The sequence below is a fragment of the Balaenoptera physalus genome, assembly GCF_965194825.1.
Source record: "Balaenoptera physalus genome assembly, chromosome: 19".
NCBI lineage: Eukaryota > Metazoa > Chordata > Mammalia > Artiodactyla > Balaenopteridae > Balaenoptera > Balaenoptera physalus.
In genome coordinates, this window is record NC_138900.1 from 32,100,184 (window position 1) to 32,120,679 (window position 20,496).

Sequence of the window (20,496 nt, forward strand, 5' to 3'; positions counted from 1 at the left end):
ACAAAAAGACAACCTATGGAATGCGAGAAAATATTTGCAAACAATGCAGCCAACAAGGGGTTAATTTCCAAAATATACAAACAGCTGATACAACTCAATAACAAAAAAATACAAACAGCCCAACCAAAAAATGGGCAAAAGACCTGAATGGACATTTCTCCAAAGAAGATATACACGTGGCCAACAGGCACATGAAAAGATGCTCAACTTTACTAATTATTAGAGAATGACCATCATCAAAAAGCCTACAAGTAATAAATGCTGGAGAGGGTGTGGAGAAAAGGGAACCCTCCTATGTTCTCAGTGGGAATGTAAATTGGTGCAGCCACTATGGAGAACAGTATGGAGGTTCCTTAAAACACTAAAAATAGAGTTACCGTATGATCCAGCCAATACCACTCCTGGGTATATATTTTGGAAAAAACAAGAATTCTAATTTGAAAAGATGCATGTGTCCCAGTGTTCACTGCAGCACTATTTAGAGTAGTCAAGACATGGATGCAACCTAAATGTCCATCGACAGATAAATGGATAAAGAAGATGTGGTACATATATACAATGGAATATTACTCAGCCATAAAAATAGATTGAAATATTGCAATTTGCAGCAACATGGATAGACCTAGAGAATATCATACTAAGTGATGTATGTCAGAGAAAGAGAAATATTATATGATATCACTTACATGTGGAATCTAAAAAATAATACAAATGACTCTATATACAAAACAGAAGTAGACTCACAGACAGAAAACAAACTTACGGTTACCAAAGGGGGAAGAGGGAGTGGAGCGATAAATTAGGAGTATGGGATTAATAGATACAAACTACTATACATAAAATAGATAAGCAAAAAGATTTACTGTATAGCACAGGGAACTATATTCAATATCTTGTAAAGACCTATAATGGAAAATAACCTGAAAAAATATATATATATGTATAACTGAATCACTTTGTGGTATACCTGAAACTAACACAATATTGTAAATCAACTATACTTCAATTAAAAAATAAAATTTAAAAAAGAGAGATAAGACATACTTTAAGGGTGAGTGAATTTAAGGATGGAAATCAGTAGTTCAGTTTTGTCCATGATAAGTTTAAGGGTCCTATTAGATAACCAGGATCATGGGAGAGGAAGTGACAAGAGTGGAACTTGTTTTGTGGGTATTTCATTTCTAAAACTTGCCCTCTTTCCACTCTTTGAGAGGCAGAGTAAGTGAGTGATTATGTGCACAGACTCTGCAGTCAGACTGCCTGGATCTTAATTCTAGCTCTGCTATTTACTAGCTTTATGACCTTGGATTAGTTACTTAAACTTTCTGTGCCTCATTTTTGTTACCTGTAAAATGGGGATAATGGTTTGTTAAAGCACTTAGATCAGTGCCTCCTCACACACAGAATGTACAATGTTCTGTAAAGTGATTGTTGCTATTGTTGTTACTTTTCAATCCTGAATGTTGCTATAGAAATGAAATGAGAAGAAGATTCAAGCAAGGTATTTTATGAAGGAAGGATTAACAGGATTTTGGTGACAAATTGGATATGGAGGGTAAAAGAGAGGAGTCAAAGATGGTTCAGAGGTTCTGAGCTAGAGTGAGTCTATTTGGGGTAGAGGTAGGGTTGATAAGGAGTTGAGTTTTAGACCTTTTAACTTTGAAAATAGCCAAAAGAAAATGTCCAGAAAGCAGTTAAAAATGTGGGAACTAGATAGAACTCAAGAGAAAGTTCAAGACTAGAAATATAGATATGGAATCATCTGCTTAGAAGTGATCATGAAAGATACCAGAGTGAATGAGTTTGGTGAGAGAGAAAGAGAAAGAAGTGGGATGAATAGAAGAACAAGGACTTAAAGGGTAAGGACTTCCATCTCAAGGGCAAAGCAAGATAGATGGCAGAGTACAGAGCTAACAGAGACGAGGAAGGTAAGGAAATAGTGGTAGTCTATGTTTGAGAAATAAAGGGAGGGAAAACTGGGAAGGTGGTAAGTCATCTGAGGATTTCTTTGAAAAGATGTTTGGAATTATTTGGAGAAGAACTAGTCATAAAAATGGGATGGTGGATGGTCCTAATGTCTTAGAGTGGTGGAAGCCAGTGGGGTCTAGGGCAACATAGATGTTACAGCAAATCTCAACAAGGAAGAGAAAGCAGCTGCCCTAGGATAGGTGTGAAAACTGTAAGTACAGCTGCAGGAAATATTAGTGCCCTTCATTGTTACTATGTTTCAAATACTGTACTTGACACTTTGTTCTCCCTGAATCCTCAGGATTCTCCGAAATATTGGAAACCACCTAAATGTTATCAAAATAAACATGCCTTGAATAAATTATGGCACATCCATATAATGTAATGTCTTTCAGCCATTATTTTTTAAACTAGGTAGATCTATACTGGCAAAGGAAGGTATCAGTGGGATACTTTTCTGTGATAATAAACACATTTGAAAACTTACCTATCTATTGCAATAGACTAAACTCAAGGATGGGCACTGGGTTGTATTCATCTTGTAATATCAGGGTCTAGCGTGGATTCTTGTATGTCTTAACTATTGGTCAAATGAATGAGTGCATACATGCTTATAAAATGGAGAGCACTAGTACCACACTGGGCTTGAGTATGTGTGTGTGTGTGTGTGTGTGCGTGTGTGCACGTGTGTACTTTGTGAACCTAAAAGCGGAAAATATTATAATATTATTAAGGAAAATACCATTCAGAAATAGAAGGTATTAATTATTATTAGGCAGTTTTCAGAGAGACTTCATTGGTTTAGACAGTAATTTTGGTGATTTGAAGAAAATTATGAAAATAGAGAAAAGATAGTTCCAACTTTGTCAGTGAAAGGAAGAAAATTGTTGGGGTGGGACTGGCCACGCACAATTCTTTCTGTGAGTGGAAATGGGGTGAAGCGTCCCGCTTGGGCTGGGGTTAAAGGCCTGAGCTCATTATGGTAGATGGTTTGTGAACTGGAACTTTCCGAAATGCTGACTTTTCAAATGAAAGAGTTCTTCAACCATCGAATAGTCCCCTAATCAGATGCTCACTATGATTCAACATGTGTAGTGGGCATTTTCCGAGTGCTCTGTCATACAAATAGAAACAACGTTGTCTTAAACAGGCCTGTGATTCAAAAAGAAGAGACCAATTTACCAGTTAGGATCTGTAAGCTGCCTTATTTATTGTTAGTGGAATAACATCTGCATTCTAATATATGTATTCACTTGCTTTTTATTTAAAAACTCTAATTGCCCTGAAGATTATAGATAATGGCCCACTCTAAGGTTACTTCTTTTGATGAATGGGAGATTTCATCCAAGAAAAATAAAGCTTAATGTTTTCATTTGTTAGAAATCTTGATGAGACTCTGAATAATTACTTTTTCTCATCCTTTTGAGTAACATCAGCTTTTAAAGTCTTTATCTAATAAAAATAGAATTTATAGCATTTTTAAAGTCTATTTATTTCTGTGAGGTTGTTCCATCATATTTTTCCTTATATATTCATTTAAATCACATTGAAGACTGCCTGAAATGGCATTTTCACGATGATTCTGGGAACCATCCTTTGACTGTATGTTATTTACTGCTGATATATGTATTCTGGTGTTTCTTGCTTTCTATCATACATAAATTCTACTGGCATATTGAATACCATAGAGAGGAACTGACTGATAGTAAATCAAATGTTTTACAGCATACTATTGGGAATGTTGGATTCATTACTATGAAGAAATTATATTTGATCACAATTTTCAGAGCTTCCTAATACTGTAATTTATTGGTGCTTCTTAATGTTCTGTATTAGTTATATACAAGCTCAAAATTGGATTCATTTTAGCAATGCATAATATATGCTATAGTGAATCTTTTCCACACACACAAAAAGTAGCAAATATCCAACACTATGTTTGATTAGAACTATTAAGCCCAACAGCTTGTATTTAACTAACACAGTGGTAATTATATAGTCAATTGGGTAGTTCATTCTCTACCGTAGAAGCTATATATTAGAATAAAGCTATTTTGATGTATCAGGTGCCAAAGGAAAATTGACTAACAAGAAAGGGAATAACTTTATGTGGTGAAGATGTCAAATGAACAGTTTTAACTCACAGTCATTTTTTTAGAGAATACGTAAGTTAGGTTTTTATTTTTAGTTCCCACTCTTCCCTTCATAGTTAAATGATGGAAAATGACTCTCGGTCCCCAAACTACTCTTATGCATCATTCAAAATAGCCCTGACAGGCGAGCCCCTCCGGTAGTGGTGAGATTTATGGCTTTCCATTCCTTGGTGTTCCATTACTCTGTCTACACCATCAAATTGATTAGTAGGCAGTGGAGAGCAAGGAAAGAGAGGCAACTGCTTAGAGCCAGCTAGTGTCCATCATCTTAATGAACTGCTTAGAGATGGTTAATATTGTCCTTGATTCTCATTATAGTTGATGATGATCAGATCTTTTAAAATGTTTCCCCCCTCCCTTTTTCTGTATTACAGGGCCCACTGGAAAATGATTTGGTTGTTTATGTAGCGCTCATAGCAGAAAGCCAACGGTATGAAATCCAGATGGGTGGCGTGTTCTTTTGAGGGGGAGGGAAGGGGGCTGATTGCTTTAGGCTTATAATATTGAGTGTGGTGGTAGAAATTAACTTCATAGACCCCTTCACAGGGTTTCAAGGATGTCACTAATGTCACTTTAAGTGCCAGAATAACATTCTTTGCATGTTTAAAAATAATTTTGTTTTAGTTGGTGTTAATATTAATTAAAGTCTGTGACCAGTGCCAGTGTTGCCTGGTGTGTAATTTTGAGAAATTAATGCAAACAGATTATGGGGTCCCCCAAGTTAGTGCTTACCTCTCTGCCAGCCCCCAAAGCTCACAGCTGATGCTTTGTGAAGAACCCAAGAGGGCTCTGGATTCCAGTGCAGATGACATATTGCTGACATTAACAAATGAATAATGTGCTCCAAACGAGCATAGTCTTTCCCCATTTCTCCTCCTCCTTCACCATTGTCCATATAAATGCATTACTGAAAATGTCTCTTTTTTTCCCTGTGTTTTTTAGCCTTCAAGTTTTCCTCAACACATATGGTATTCAGACTCAAACTCCTCAACAGGTAGAACCCATTCAGATCTGGGCCCAGCAGGAGCTTGTCAAAGTAAGTGATTCTGCTTCTTTACTGTCTCCTTTGTGTAGGTACTAGAGCATGATGATTAGACTTAGTTTATTGTCAAGAAGTATATTTAAAAATCCAGTTCTAAGATAGGGTCATTGATCCAAAGTCTTTCTGATTAAGCTGAGAGACCCACTTTATCGGACACTGTTACTGAAACACAACTGCATTGTGTGTGCATTATATTCATAGGTCTTGTTGATTTCTGCTCCTTGCTAAAGTCTATTACTAACCTGGACTGACCACTTAAATAGCAAATCAGCCTTAATTTTAGTAGTGGTGTATAAAATTAACCTTTATATTTGATTTATTTTCCCTTTTATTAACTATCAAAGAAATCTTCTCACCTAAATATTATTGGTAATAACTACTTCCCTTTTTCTCTTGCCTTACTATTTGGAGTCTGAAGTAATTCCTACCCTCTTTGGTTTGCTAGGTCTCAAAATAGTTATAAAGTGACATCTGAATTTATCTTTGATGCAGTTACATACCTATTGGATTGGATTAAAAGATGACTTCTGAGGCCTTTTGTATGCACTGCCCTGCAGCATATGCCTGAGTTTAGGAATATTACTGCTCATTAGGGATGGGAAATTGTTGATCTCCACTAATTATTTTTAAACCACTGTTTTTATTTGGTAATCATTAAAAACAGTACAGGAACAAAGTCCGCAGTGTTTGGTGGAAATGTTTAGAATAGTCTCTCTCAAGTGATCAAGATTAAGTCAGTTAAGTTGATAAAAATGTTTTTGATTAAAACCTTGATGTTACAACAAAGAATAAAAGCTCAGAGAAGTGAGGTGCACATTGCAGGGAAAAATGCAAGGCCCCAGAGTTGTTGCTAATCAGACTGGACCTCATGCATTGGCAACAAAACCAGAACCTGGGTGTTAGGTCACCCAGAGCACCAGCTCTTCAAAAGTCCTTAACAAATTAGAGCTCTTTTCTCCCCCTCGATTAAAGAGACATGGCTAAAAATGCAAGGAACCCTGGAGTAGGTAACACTTTAAAAATCACACTAAGAAGTAAATGATGGAAAGCTAGATTTATTTCATTGTAGAAGAGGCTAAATGAGGCCAAGAGGGAAGTAAGGATCCATAAGGCAAGGAGAGGAGGAGAAAATCTAAGGTTGTAACACTGGGCACTTATCATTCAGGTGCAGGCTGTATTTGCTGATACACTTTCATGGCCTCTCACTGAAAGCTCCAGAGAATGGTAACAAAGGTTATTATTCTTTGACAAACATGCTCTCAAAACAAATTAACCTGAATCTGTTTCTTCAGGCCTAATGTATATTAACACCTCTTTCTGGTAGCATCTCTACTCTACCAGACAACATTCAGTCAAGATTTAAAAGACCAACATGGCTCCAAATAACTTGAATGTGGCATTTTATTCATTCATTCATCAGTAACACCTGCTCTGTGCAGAGTACTGTGTGGGGCACACAGATAAAATGACTCTGTCCCTGTTCTCAGTCGGTGACCTCTGGGTCTGTTGGGATGACAGAAAAAATAGTTAATGACAATCCACTTTGATCAGTGCTATGATAGATGTTAGTACAAGGTGCTGAGGAGTCACAGAGGTGGTAGGAAGCATTCTGTTACAAAGTGAAGACTTATAACAGGTCCTGACTTATTTTATACTTTGTTGTTTTAAAAATGGCATTAACGCATGATTTACAATTTGGGTGTGTGTTGTGGCTAAAAAGACAGATTTGTGACCAGGAGCCCAGCTTCTCTGTGCACGTGTCAGGATGGAAAATTCTCTGTGGCTACAGCCTCTGTGTTTCAAGCTAGCTGCATTTTGGGATTCACCCTCTAAGATATACTGCCGACTACACTGCTTCTTACAGTCTACCTTTTAAAAGTGAAAGTGTTCCCTCAAATCTTAGTTAATACACATATTCTTATGCCAATGGCTGCTTATTCTCTTCTGAGAGGTTGCACCCTCCTTCAGCCCACTGAAGAGGGTGTGGGGGCAGACAGCTGAGGGCAAGGCTTTCACTGTGTGTATGGTTAATGTTTCATGATGTGGTAACTGTGGTTTGATTTGCCTCATGGGAGATCTGAATACAGTGCAGATCTAGAATGAAGTATTTCTGTACTTCCAGGTGGTTTGGTCCCTGCCATGTGTTTCAGTGCATTAAATGGTGTGAATGTGTAGGGACGGTATTATCTGTACCCTAGAATTCAGGGGACATTCTGCATCTGATTACTTAATTGTCATAGACCTCTACCATGGTTCAGAAAGTTATACTGTAATAGAGTAGTATTTAAAGATTTCCTTTAAATCTACCTAGATCAGTACATTTTAACTTGTGCATGGTTGATTAATATAATCATTTGCCTAAAAGAAGAAATCTAAAGTAGTTTAGACATAAATATTAATTTAAGGGAAAGTGGTCTCCATCTAGTGCTGTGCACTGTAGTTTCAGTGTAGCTAAACAATGCTATATAATGCTTATAGAGTACTTTTTCTAGCCAGTGGACTTTGTCTAAAACCACTGCTGTTCCAGAATTAATATGCACAGCACATGTGGCTCAGGAGGATATTCACTTGCTCCCTCATTCATCCATCAAGTATTTCCTGAGCACCAGTTGAATGCTAGGCACAGTGCCAACTCAGGGGGTGCTATTTTCTAGGAACATTCAATGCAGAAGGAGAAGGAGACAGAGCTAACTCTGACATACATGTGTGCACCATGGCAGAATGAACAGAGAGCTCTGGTGATGACATTAATTTTGTATACGTTGAGGTTGATATTTGAAATCAGTTCAAATGATAATCAGTAGATTGTGTAGAGACAGTTGGTTTGATTTTCCATTAGGTTAGATTTCTACCTCTCATCAGATACAAAAATAAATTCCAGACAGATTAAAGATTTAAATATTTTTTAATGATTTAGATATAAAATCACTATAAAAAAAAGAATAGGAGAACAGTTTACAACTGTTGTGAGGGGAAGTCCATTCTTAGAGTAACACTAGTGCCAAAAAGCGATTAAGGAAGTGATTGACAGATTTAACTAAATATAGTTGAAGGTAGCATAAACAACTGGCACATCAAAGGTGCTTGTGAAATTTCCTAGCAGAAAAATGTTTAGATTGAAATACCAAATGCTGAAGTGATGTTTGAACTACTATGCAGTCATTCTCACATTTCATAACAACATTGAAGATGAGCAAATTGAGTAAAATATTTGATAAAATGGTAATATTCTTAACATACCAAGATCTTTTACAAATGAAAAAGAATGGCAAATGCCCAGTAGACAGGGGAAAAAAGGAAAAAGTGCATAGAACATACAAATAGCTATTAAATATATGGGAAAATGGTCCACCACAAAATATTTGAATACAGTTGTTTAAAACTAAAATGAAATGTCATTGTGACTCAAGAGAATGACAAAAATGGCCTATGCACAGTTAATGTCGATGTAATTGGTCCATTATTTCTGGAGGGTGACCAACCTGGCAGTATGTTTGAAAGAGAATGTATATTCTCTTTGATCCATCAAGTCGAAGAAATTATCCTGCAGAAGTAATAGTATACTTTCCAAAGTTGGTTACAGAATTAGTTTTGAAATAACAAAAAATTGGGAGCTACCTTCATCAGGGGATCCATGTTAAATAGGGTAAGGAGACTTCTTGATTGGATTAAGTGCTCGGCTCTGGCACTGATTAACTCCTAGTTCATTCCAAGTTTATCTGTTTTTACTTTGTAGAAAAACAATATTAAGTTTAAAAAAATGGAACACCAGATTATATAGTATATGAACCCATTTATGTAAATATATATACATATGTGTGTGTGTGTGATATGGGTATTTATCTATGCACTGTTAAAAATCTGTAACCCTATCTTATGCTTCTGGTGTTTCTTAGGGATCACACAATAAATTACACTCCTTTTAACACATACCAAAGTGAAATGGTTGTTGCCTAAGGGGTTACGAGAGTAACAGGACCATTCACTTGTAGCATATGGATTAAATTTTTCATAAAATTCATATAATCGGAAAAATCAGTAAAGACATTTCCATGTTGGTGGGAAATACTTGAAGGTGGGAATCTGGTAGAAGTTATGTGGCCCTGTTTTTTAAAACTTTAAAGAGCCAAAATTTTTATCACAGAGGAAGCATTTGTTTCTCTGTGTGCTTGTATGAATCAGATAGAGCCATGCAAGTTATAAATTCATGACATGACAGTGTAAGAACAATGTCAAGTTTTAGAGTGTTGCTAAATGGATCTGCAAAAGTTTTGCTCTCGAATCTCCCAGTGCCCCAAAATCTAAGTTGATGTCATTAGCTGGCTTGTTTTCCTTCAAGTCCATTGAATAAAGTTTCCCTGGCCTCTTTTTCTCTGGAGAAATCAGAAATTAGCAGGGCATTAGTCGAGGGGGGAAAGGGGGGCAAAAAAGGAAAAGCATGAATTTTTGTCTTGCTCTGATTTACACATTTGTGTCTTACAGGCTTATTTCCACCTGGGGATCAATGAAAAATTAGGACTCTGCGGAAGGCCAGATAGGCCCATTGGCTGCCTTGGTACATCAAAGGTACTCATGAAATTTCCTTGTAGAGCCGTGTTCAGATTGTAATACCACAGACGGGAATGATGTTTGACCTGCTATGCATCCATTCTCACATTTCATCATATACTTGGGCTAATTATCTGAATTGTTATTTTCTACAAGTAAATATCAATAATTAGTTTTGTGTGATACCACGAACTCTTAAAAATAGATAAGCATCTCACTGCTCTATTATTTCTGAGCCTTGTAAGACACCTGATTATAGTAGTATTTACTCAAATGGAGGCCTTTTCCCTTATAGTAGAGGTGGACTACTTTATTAGCATACTGAGTCAATCAAGAAGCTGTACCTTCTTAATATTATATAGATTTTATAAGATTATTTTGTTTGCTTATTCAGAATTAAACATCAGTTTTAATTTTTATTAGGACTTGTAGTACTGTACCTTTGCCTATGGTCTGTTTTATTTATTTATTTATTTATTTATATTTTTTCTTTTTTTTTTTTAATTTATCCCTTACAGATTTATCGCATTCTAGGAAAGACTGTGGTTTGTTACCCTATCATCTTTGACCTAAGTGATTTCTACATGTCTCAAGATGTTTTACTGTTGATAGATGACATAAAGGTAGCTTCAGAACACCTTTTAATTGAAACGGGATGACATTGTTTCTAGTGATTTCTATCGTATGTTGTTAAGTGTTCCTGGGTCTATGATACTGGGTTAATACAGTATCAAATATGAAAGTAAAACAACATCTGCATAACTTTGGGGAGTTAAATTACTTGCAGCATTAGAATAATAGATGTATTCTGTTTTATATAAAGTTGTATGACTTTACTTGTCTACCTTCTACAAATGGAATGAAAGGATATATACTGTAGTTGTAAAAGCAGAGGGGGAACTGTTTTGGAAACCATGTTCATACGACAGTAAGTTTATTCCTTTTTGAACAGAAGTTGAGTTACCAAAATGATTTTATTTATGAAGAATTTCAAGTAAAACCTCACCTAACTCATTATACCCACTCAGTTAAAATCTCCTCCACTCCCTTTTCCATTTGCAGAGTAGAAAAGCTTAGGGTCATGGACCAGAGCATGAAGTCTGGAGCCAGATTTCATTTGTTAAAATCTTGACTCTACTGTTTACCAGCTCTGTGATCTTGGGCAAGTTAGTTAACTTCTCTGTGTCCCTGTTTTCTCATCTGTATAACTGAATAGGGCTGTCCTGAGGATTAGGAGTTCATATATGCAAAGCCCTCAGAATAGTGCCTGGCACGTAGTGAAGTGTTATGTATGTCTTTGATGGGATGACGATGATAATGATAATAGAAATTGAGTCAAATAAAGAACTCTTCATGTTTCCAATGGTCTGTATAGATTCACCCCAATTTCTTCTACCTGCTGTAATATAAATCTACAGTAACGTGGAGTGAGAATTAATCTTCTGGATGATAACCCTGGGTTGATTTTCCTTCCCTGGGACCATTCTCGAACTGTGTTTATTAGGCCTCAAAAAAAAAGGGGGGGGGGGTGCAGCCTTAAAACATGTGTGATCTGACTATTTTTAAGAACGAAGTTTAAAATCAAAATGGTTTCTAGCTTAACTGTATGTATTAGAACATTTCTACCCCTAAGTAGTCTGTCTTATCCAGGGTTTGCTTGTGAATTATCTTGATATAGAAGAGTTTTGTTGGCTCTTTGCCACTAATGGTTAAACATCCTGATCAGCTCAGATACTGTGCCATTACATCCTGCCTCATTCTTATGTTTTAATAGAATGCACTACAGTTTATTAAGCAATACTGGAAGATGCATGGACATCCACTTTTCCTTGTTCTCATCCGGGAAGACAATATAAGGTAGGTGGATGAAAGAGTTGAGGTGCATGCATCTCATCACCGTTAACAGTGTGAACCCTTTGGAATCAGGGCCTGCTTGTATTTTTATATCCATCTCAGCGTGTGACAGAGTGTTTTGCGTATGTAAAGGGTACTTAGTACTAGATTATTAATTTCTCATTCTGTTGTTAATATGCACATTTTGTTTATCTGTTTATATTTTTCAGAGGTAGCCGATTCAATCCCATATTAGATATGCTGGCAGCTTTTAAGAAAGGAGTGGTTGGAGGAGTCAAAGTTCATGTTGATCGTCTACAGGTAGTCTTCTGAATTTCAGTGTTTCTGTTTCCAGCACAATTAATCCACAGATACAGCTATGTTTCTTAATTATATTCTGTGGAAGGTTTTTGTCTGAAGGTTTTATTCTCTGTCTACCTTCCCGTTCCTATTGTCATCACCCCGTTTATCTGATCCCTCCAATCTGATGCTTGAGCAATTGCAGTGGTTTCCCACCAGAATTTCAGACTTTAAGAGATCATCTCTGACCTCAGTTTTGCATTTGAGGAAGCTGGGGTCCAGAGTGGTGAAGTGACCTGCTGTATAATCTCAGGTTCTTTGACTCCCTGGTCCAGTGCTCTGTTCCCTACCACACAGTGACATCCAACCTGGAGATAATCCTTGTTCCATTCAGAATTTTACAGCATTATTTTCATAGCTCCTAAATAACAGAAGCCCTTTGTGGTTCCCTATAACCATAGCAGCCTCTCTGCCCACAGTTATCTCCTACTAAACATTCTTTCTGCTTCAGCCAATACAGATTACTTACTGTGTTCTCGGCTTTGTGAGGTTCTGCCCCTTTCTGCTCGCTCCATTTCCTCTGCCTGGAGTAGCTTCCCTTCTTTCAACATCACTGGGCTTTGAAGTCTTACCAAACTTTAAAGACCAGTTCTGCAGAATCACTCAGACCAGAAATGATACTTTTCTTTTTTAATATCCTTTTATGACCTTTAACATAAACTATTCAAATTGTAGTCCATTATCGACTTATTTCCTTTAAAAAGTTGTGATCATTCCATAGTCTTTTATGTAGTAGATACTCAATATTGAGTAAGAAAGAGGAAAATGTATAAAGAGGGACCTATGTAGGTAATGTGGTAAATGGCATGTTTACATAATCATTCAATGGTGCTTGTATTGGCTTGGCCAATAAGTTCATTCGGGTTTTTCCATAAGATGTTACAGAAACGAACTTTTTGGCCAACCTAATATTTTGCATACTTGATTGATTTTTACCTAAGTTTTTATCTTTCCCCCTTATTTTTTATTGTTTTGTCTTTTTTGTAATGCTTCGTGGGGCAATTTCTTTGTTATTTATCATGTAGCTCCTCTGTTGAGTTTTGTGTTTTGGCTATCATGTTTTTAATTTTCCCTTTCATAGTATCTTGTCCTTTTTTTTCCTGGGTATTATATTTTGTCTTATCCTTCTGAGAACATTAACTAGAGAGCTTTGGAAATTTTTCCTTTCTACATTATCTCTTTCAGGTTTTTTTTCTCTGTTTTGGGGGGCTCAGTCTTTCATGTTGGAGACATTTGTCAGATGTCTGGTAATCTTTAGCTATCCCTTCATTTTTAAGAGTGAAAGAATAAAAAGTTCATTGGAAGCTGCGTGTTAGGGAACAAGGATCGTTGTCGTGATGAATTCACTTGTAAGGTAGTCTGGTGGCAAAGGCCCTTTTTGCTGGGGAAACCCCAGGTGCCAATATCTGGAGATTTTTTTCTCCTCTGCTCTTCAGTTTCCCCAGAAAATAAACATCTAGCCTTCTGCTTGAAGGACACACATTTTGCTTCCATGTCCTGAGAGCAGGGTTGGGGAGGGGAGCCAGGGATGTTGCACTGCGCTGTATATTATCAGAAACATCTCTCATTGGGACAGCTGTTTCACAAGTTGTCTCTCTCTACTGATGCAGATTCAGAAGACAATAAAATAGTACATTATCAGATTGTCCAGGATACTTACAACAGCACAGATTATTTTCACGTAGACAGCACAAGTGGCTTAATTCTGACAGCACAGATGCTGGACCACGAGTTCGTGCAACACTGCACTTTGAAAGTCAGAGCAACGGATAATGGCTTCCCATCACTAAGCAGCGAAGTCTTTGTTTATATCTACATCTTGGACATAAATGACAGCTCTCCAATTTTTAATCAGCTCATTTATGAGTCTTTCACTTAATCCATTGTTTAATCTTTTTATCTTCTGCTCTCTGCTGTGCCCTATACATACCCTTGAGTACAGAATCTTAACCAGAGAATAAGCCTCTTTCCATCTTGTAAAACTGAAACTCTATACCCATTAAACAACCCCTCATACCCCCATACCAACCTTTGTCTTCTCTTTAATATAGTAAATAAAAATGGCACCTATGTAACTTCTCTGGGATTTTATTTCAGGCCCTTCCAAACCTCCTTAGCCTATGGTCCACAATCTCTCTCATCACTGGGCCTCAGCGTCACTTCCTAGCTGCATCACCCAGGACACGTCTTCATGCAGTTCATTCCCAGCCCTGCTTTCTACTCCCCAAGTATACTGAGTACTTTCAAAATCTTTAATGAAATTTATTTTTGTTTTCCTGCTCATGCTGTTACTGTATTCTAGAATTGCCTTTTTCTTTTTTTCCTTCTAAGTCATACTTTAATTTTATAACTTAGGTCAAGGTCACCTCTTTAGCAAAGTCTCCAAGACTGGAATTAATTTCTCCTTCCAGTGTGTTTCCGTGGCATTTTCCTTGAGCTTTGCTGTAGCTCTTATTTTAGGTATGGCTAGGTTCTTGTGTCTGCTTCTCTGTGTCGATTGAAAACTCTATCAGACCAGGCTTTACTCATCTCTGCATTCCCAGAGTACTCTGCTCACTACTGTTCTCTCTGTAAGAAGTATGTAAATATTGGTTCATTGATTCAACAAATGTTTACCAAGTGCCCTCTCTAGGCAGCAGAGATATAATAGTGAAAAAAATATATAAGGTCCCTGATCTCATGAGACTTATTCTAGTAGGGGAGCAGAACCAAAAATAAAGCCAGATAGGGGGCAGAATAATGGGGTGGAGTACAGTCTTGGGTGGTATGTTCAGTTGGAAAAGGCCTGGTGGGATATAATTGAATATCACTGAGCAGGATACCTTTTTGAATACTATATTGCATTTGACACATATGTATCAATATTAAGTTATTTAATTACCATCGAACCGAGGTATTAATGCCTAGCAAATTAATTACAATATTTTTATAAAACTAATTCAGCCAATATTTTATAATACCTATACATGGAGTATAACCTTTAAAAATTATGACTCACTATATTGTATACCTGTAACATATAATATTGTACATCAACTATACTTCAATTAAAAAAAAAAAAAACTAATTCAGGAGGCTGTGCAACCAACTGAATTTTTTAAATTGAAAGCTCTAAAGCTTATTAATGGAATGGAATCTAGAACTTGTCTGTTAGTTCAGATTAAACGTTTACTTTATGAGCTGAATTAAGGTGGGTAGGCTAATAAAAATAGAAAATATTAAATCAAAATTATTTTTCTTATGTTTTCAGTATTGGCTATCAGCTTTGAGAGTTAAAAATTCTTGACTCTTTTTTTTCATAACCCACTTTACAATCCATTACCAAATCCAACTTTCCCTACCCTCAGATTACATCCAGAATCTAACCACTTCCCTTCACCTCTAGCACTAACATCATGGTCCAAGCTGCATCATCTGTCACCTAGGTTTTTATAGTAGTCTCCTAAATTCCTATTGGCCATAACACAATTATTAGCTTCTTCCTACTCTACCTGGTCATAGGGCAGTTAGATTATGTCACACATCATAAGCCTCTAATGACCTCCTCTCTCACACTAAATGAAAACCAGAGTTCTTCCAATAGTGATGCCCATGGTCTGGACCTTCTTCTCTGACCTCATCTCCTACCATTCTCCCCTATCTACTCTACTCAGCCACACTGTCCTCCTTACTACTAAAACATACCCAGCATGCTCCTGCCTCAGGACCTTTACACTTGCTGTTCACTCTTTCCTCAGATCCATATTGTTGACTGCAGTGCTTCCTTCAGTCTCTACTTACGTGTCACCCTATTAGAGAAGTCTTTTCTAATCCCCTATAAAATGGCAAACCTGCCTCTTCCCTCTTCTCTGCCTCAGCATTCCCCATCCCCTGCCTTTCGCATTTCAACTGTGCACTTATCATCTGACATAGCATACTTAGGGGTTTTTTTTTGTTTTTTTGTTATTTTTAAACATCTTTATTACAGTATAATTGCTTTACAATGGTGTGTTAGTTTCTGCTTTATAACAAACTGAATCAGTTATACATATACATATGTCCCCATATCTCTTCCCTCTTGCGTCTCCCTCCCTCCCACCCTCCCTATCCCACCCCTCTAGGTGGTCACAAAGCACCGAGCTGATCTCCCTGTGCTATGCGGCTGCTTCCCACTAGCTAGCTATTTTACGTTTGGTAGTGTATATATGTCCATGCCACTCTCTCACTTTGTCCCAGCTTACCCTTCCCCCTCCCCATGTCCTCAAGTCCATTCTCTAGTAGGTCTGTGTCTTTATTCCCGTCTTGCTCCCAGGTTCTTCATGACCTTTTTTTTTTTTAGATTCCATATATATGTGTTAGCATACGGTATTTGTTTTTCTCTTTCTGACTTACTTCACTCTGTATGACAGACTCTAGGTCCATCCACCTCACTACAAATAACTCAATTTCATTTCTTTTTATGGCTGAGTAATATTCCATTGTATATATGTGACACATCTTCTTTATCCATTCATCTGTCGATGGACACTTAGGTTGCTTCCATGTCCTGGCTACTGTAAATAGAGCTGCAATGAACATTGTGATACATGACTCTTTTTGAATTATGGTTTTCTCAAGGTATATGTCCAATAGTGGGATTGCTGGGTCATACGGTAGTTCTGTTTTTAGTTTTTCAAGGACCCTCCATACTGTTCTCCATAGTGGCTGTATCAATTTACATTCCCACCAACAGTGCAAGAGGGTTCCCTTTTCTCCACACCCTCTCCAGCATTTATTGTTTCTAGATTTTTTGATGATGGCCATTCTGACCGGTGTGAGATGATATCTCATTGTAGTTTTGATTTGCATTTCTCTAATGATTAATGATGTTGAGCACTCTTTCATGTGTTTGTTGGCAATCTCTATATCTTCTTTGGAGAAATATCTATTTAGGTCTTCTGCCCATTTTTGGATTGGGTTGTTTGTTTTTTTGATATTGAGCTGCCTGAGCTGCTTGTAAATTTTGGAGATTAATCCTTTGTCAGTTTCTTCGTTTGCAAATATTTTCTCCCATTCTGAGGGTTGTCTTTTCGTCTTGTTTATGGTTTCCTTTGCTGTGCAAAAGCTTTTAAGTTTCATTAGGTCCCATTTGTTTATTTTTGTTTTTCTTTCCATTTCTCTAGGAGGTGGGTCAAAAAGGATCTTGCAGTGATTTATGTCATAGAGTGTTCTGCCTATGTTTTCCTCTGAGAGTTGTATAGTGTCTGGCCTTACATTTAGGTCTTTAATCCATTTTGAGTTTATTTTTGTGTATGGTGTTAGGGAGTGTTCTGATTTCATTCTTTTACATGTAGCTGTCCAGTTTTCCCAGCACAACTTATTGAAGAGGCTGCCTTTTCTCCATTGTATATTCTTGCCTCCTTTATCAAAGATAAGGTGACCATAGGTGCGTGGGTTTATCTCTGGGCTTTCTATCCTGTTCCATTGATCTATATTTCTGTTTTTGTGCCAGTACCATGCTGTCTTGATTACTGTAGCTTTGTAGTATAGTCTGAAGACAGGGAGCCTGATTCCTCCAGCTCCGTTTTTCTTTCCCAAGATTGCTTTGGCTATTTGGGGTCTTTTGTGTTTCCATACAAATTGTGAAATTTTTTGTTCTAGTTCTGTGAAAAATGCCAGTGGTAGTTTGATAGGGATTGCATAGAATCTGTAGATTGCTTTGGGTAGTAGAGTCATTTTCACAATGTTGATTCTTCCAATCCAAGAACATGGTATATCTCTCCATCTATTTGTATCATCTTTAATTTCTTTCATCAGTGTCTTATAATTTTCTGCATACAGGTCTTTTGTCTCCTTAAGTAGGTTTATTCCTAGATATTTTATTCTTTTTGTTGCAGTGGTAAATGGGAGTGTTTTCTTAATTTCACTTTCAGATTTTTCATCATTAGTGTATAGGAATGCAAGATATTTCTGTGCATTAGTTTTGTATCCTGATACTTTACCAAATTTATTGATTAGCTCTAGTAGTTTTCTGGTAGCATCTTTAGGATTCTCTATGTATAGTATCATGTCATCTGCAAACAGTGACAGTTTTACTTCTTCTTTTCCAATTTGTATTCTTTTATTTCTTTTTCTTCTCTGATTGCTGTGGCTAGAACTTCCAAAACTATGTTCAATAGTAGTGGTAAGAGTGGGCAACCTTGTCTTGTTCCTGATCTTAGAGGAAATGGTTTCAGTTTTTCACCATTGAGGACGATGTTGGCTGTGGGTTTGTCATATATGGCCTTTATTATGTTGAGGAAAGTTCCCTCTATGCCTACTTTCTGCAGGGCTTTTATCATAAATGGGTGTTGAATTTTGTTGAACGCTTTGTCTGCATCTATTGAGGTGATCATGTGGTTTTTCTCCTTCAATTTGTTAATATGGTGTATCACATTGATTGATTTGCATATATTGAAGAATCCTTGCATTCCTGGGATAAACCCCACTTGATCATGTTGTATGATCCTTTTAATGTGTTGTGGGATTCTCTTTGCTACTATTTTGTTGAGGATTTTTGCATCTATGTTCATCAGTGATATTGGCCTGTAGTTTTCTTTCTTTGTGACATCTTTGTCTGGTTTTGGTATCAGGGTTACGGTGGCCTCGTAGAATGAGTTTGGGAGAGTTCCTCCCTCTGCTATATTTTGGAAGAGTTTGAGAAGGATAGGTGTTAGCTCTTCTCTAAATGTTTGATAGAACTTGCCTGTGAAGCCATCTGGTCCTGGGCTTTTGTTTGTTGGAAGATTTTTAATCACAGTTTCAATTTCAGTGCTTGTGATTGGTCTGTTCATATTTTCTACATACTTAGGTTTTTGTTTGTTTATTGTCTACTTAATTTTGTTCATGCTGTACCCTCAATACCTAGCATAGTGCTTGGCATATATCGGTGTCCAGTAAATATTCGTCTAACAGATTAGTTAACTAGAGAGCAGTATGTGTAGGTGTAAGCCTGCATCCTAGGAAATATCACTCTATAGACTTCCATTGTGCTTGGCACTGCTCTCTGCCCAGGCACAGACTGCTCTCAACCCTGACTGTGGCTGAGCCACATAAAATTGTGCATATCAGTTGCATGTTTGGCCTTTCTCACTCAAACTCTGCAAGGAGGCTTTAGAACGAGTGCTGGTAACATGTCCATCCTGCCATTTGTAGTGGCTATTTGTTGATGAGCTACTTTATGAGTTTTCACTAGAAGAGAAGGCAGCACAACTCTGGGTGGTTAGCCAACAAGAGCAACATTCCCTATATCCTGTTGCTTTACATTTGAAATGAACAGTGAGAAGATAGAGGAAGTAATATATTTAAGACTGAAAAATTACCTTATTTTTAAAATAATAATTTATGGCTTGTTTTCTGGGCAGTACACTTCTCACTTTTATTTGACAGTTCATCAGATAATTAGAAGTGACACATAGTGCTAAAAATCATTGTGTGTTATCATTCATTTATACATTCACCATGAACCACTGACAGACAACAACTGTGTTCAAGTTTGGCCTCATTTAGTTTTCTCAAGCTATAATCAGGAACTAATGGAATATAAAATGACCAAATATTGGTTTCCAGAATGTAGATAATCGATACCTTCATGATCCTGAAAAATGGAGAGTTGGCAGTGTCTCATCATTGGATAGCCCTGAAATATATTACTGTAGCAAAATGCAAACCATAATTATCTTTTCTGAAGACAACTTTGGTATTTCATGTTTTTTTTATTTCAAGATTTTATTTTTTAACATTTTAATAAATACTGAATTTTAATTGAGCTTAAAAATTAATAAGAGGATGGAACGAAAAAACAATTAATCTCATGTTGATTCTGCTATTTATTATGACTCATGAACTTGTAGCTTGATGTGTATGTTCTATTTCAGGGGGTTTTGTTGTATGTGAAAATCTGTCTGATTGTAGAATGCTTATTTAAGAAGTTACTTAAAAATCATGTATATTTTTTAAGTAAACTTTTTAAATAGTATTATGTATTTACAGAAAAGTAGGCACATAGATCATAAGGTTGTGGCTTGATGAATTTAAGAGCTGTGACTCTTTTCTCAATCACGTTTCAGACACTAATATCTGGAGCTGTGGTAGAACAACTTGACTTCTTACGAATCAGTGACGCAGAAGAGTAAGTTCTTTTAGGTTATTATTGTGTTTCTCGAGATTACATTAGGAATACAGGGAATCTGAAACTTTTTCTTTTAAATTCTAGGCTTCCAGAATTTAAGAGTTTTGAGGAACTAGAAGTTCCCAAACATTCAAAAGTCAAACGACAAAGCAGCACCTCCAATGCTCCTGAACAAGAGCAGCAGCCAGATGTCACCATTACTGAATGGAAAAACAAACCCACCCATGAAATTCTTCAAAAACTGAATGTGAGGAAGATGCAATTCCCACATGTACCTGAGTGAGGTTGGCAGAGCAGGAACTCCCAGGGGCAAACCATATTTCTTCTTGTCCTCCCAGAGAAGGTTGCAGTTAACCTGGAGGTAGATGCCTGTCTGTAGCTGAGGCAGTAATGAGAGGTAGTTCTCATGGTCTGATATTAGTGTGGATGTCTTAAAGATGCTTAAGGAATGTGTTGTCTTGAGT

At 36.9% G+C, this 20,496-nt stretch overlaps 1 protein-coding gene across 4 annotated transcripts in view; it reads left to right on the forward strand.

The window, feature by feature from the left end:
• The window catches only part of PHKB (phosphorylase kinase regulatory subunit beta), a 191,816-nt gene that overhangs the window by 135,964 nt on the left and 35,356 nt on the right, over positions 1 to 20,496 (forward strand). For all 4 annotated transcript variants that reach the window (XM_082437693.1, XM_082437694.1, XM_082437695.1 and 1 more), the window contains 8 exons: positions 4,496 to 4,551; positions 5,064 to 5,157; positions 9,646 to 9,729; positions 10,230 to 10,334; positions 11,486 to 11,568; positions 11,775 to 11,865; positions 19,971 to 20,032; positions 20,117 to 20,279. In XM_082437693.1, the coding sequence (XP_082293819.1) occupies positions 4,496 to 4,551; positions 5,064 to 5,157; positions 9,646 to 9,729; positions 10,230 to 10,334; positions 11,486 to 11,568; positions 11,775 to 11,865; positions 19,971 to 20,032; positions 20,117 to 20,279 (738 nt within the window). The remainder of the gene's footprint in view (positions 1 to 4,495; positions 4,552 to 5,063; positions 5,158 to 9,645; positions 9,730 to 10,229; positions 10,335 to 11,485; positions 11,569 to 11,774; positions 11,866 to 19,970; positions 20,033 to 20,116; positions 20,280 to 20,496) is intronic.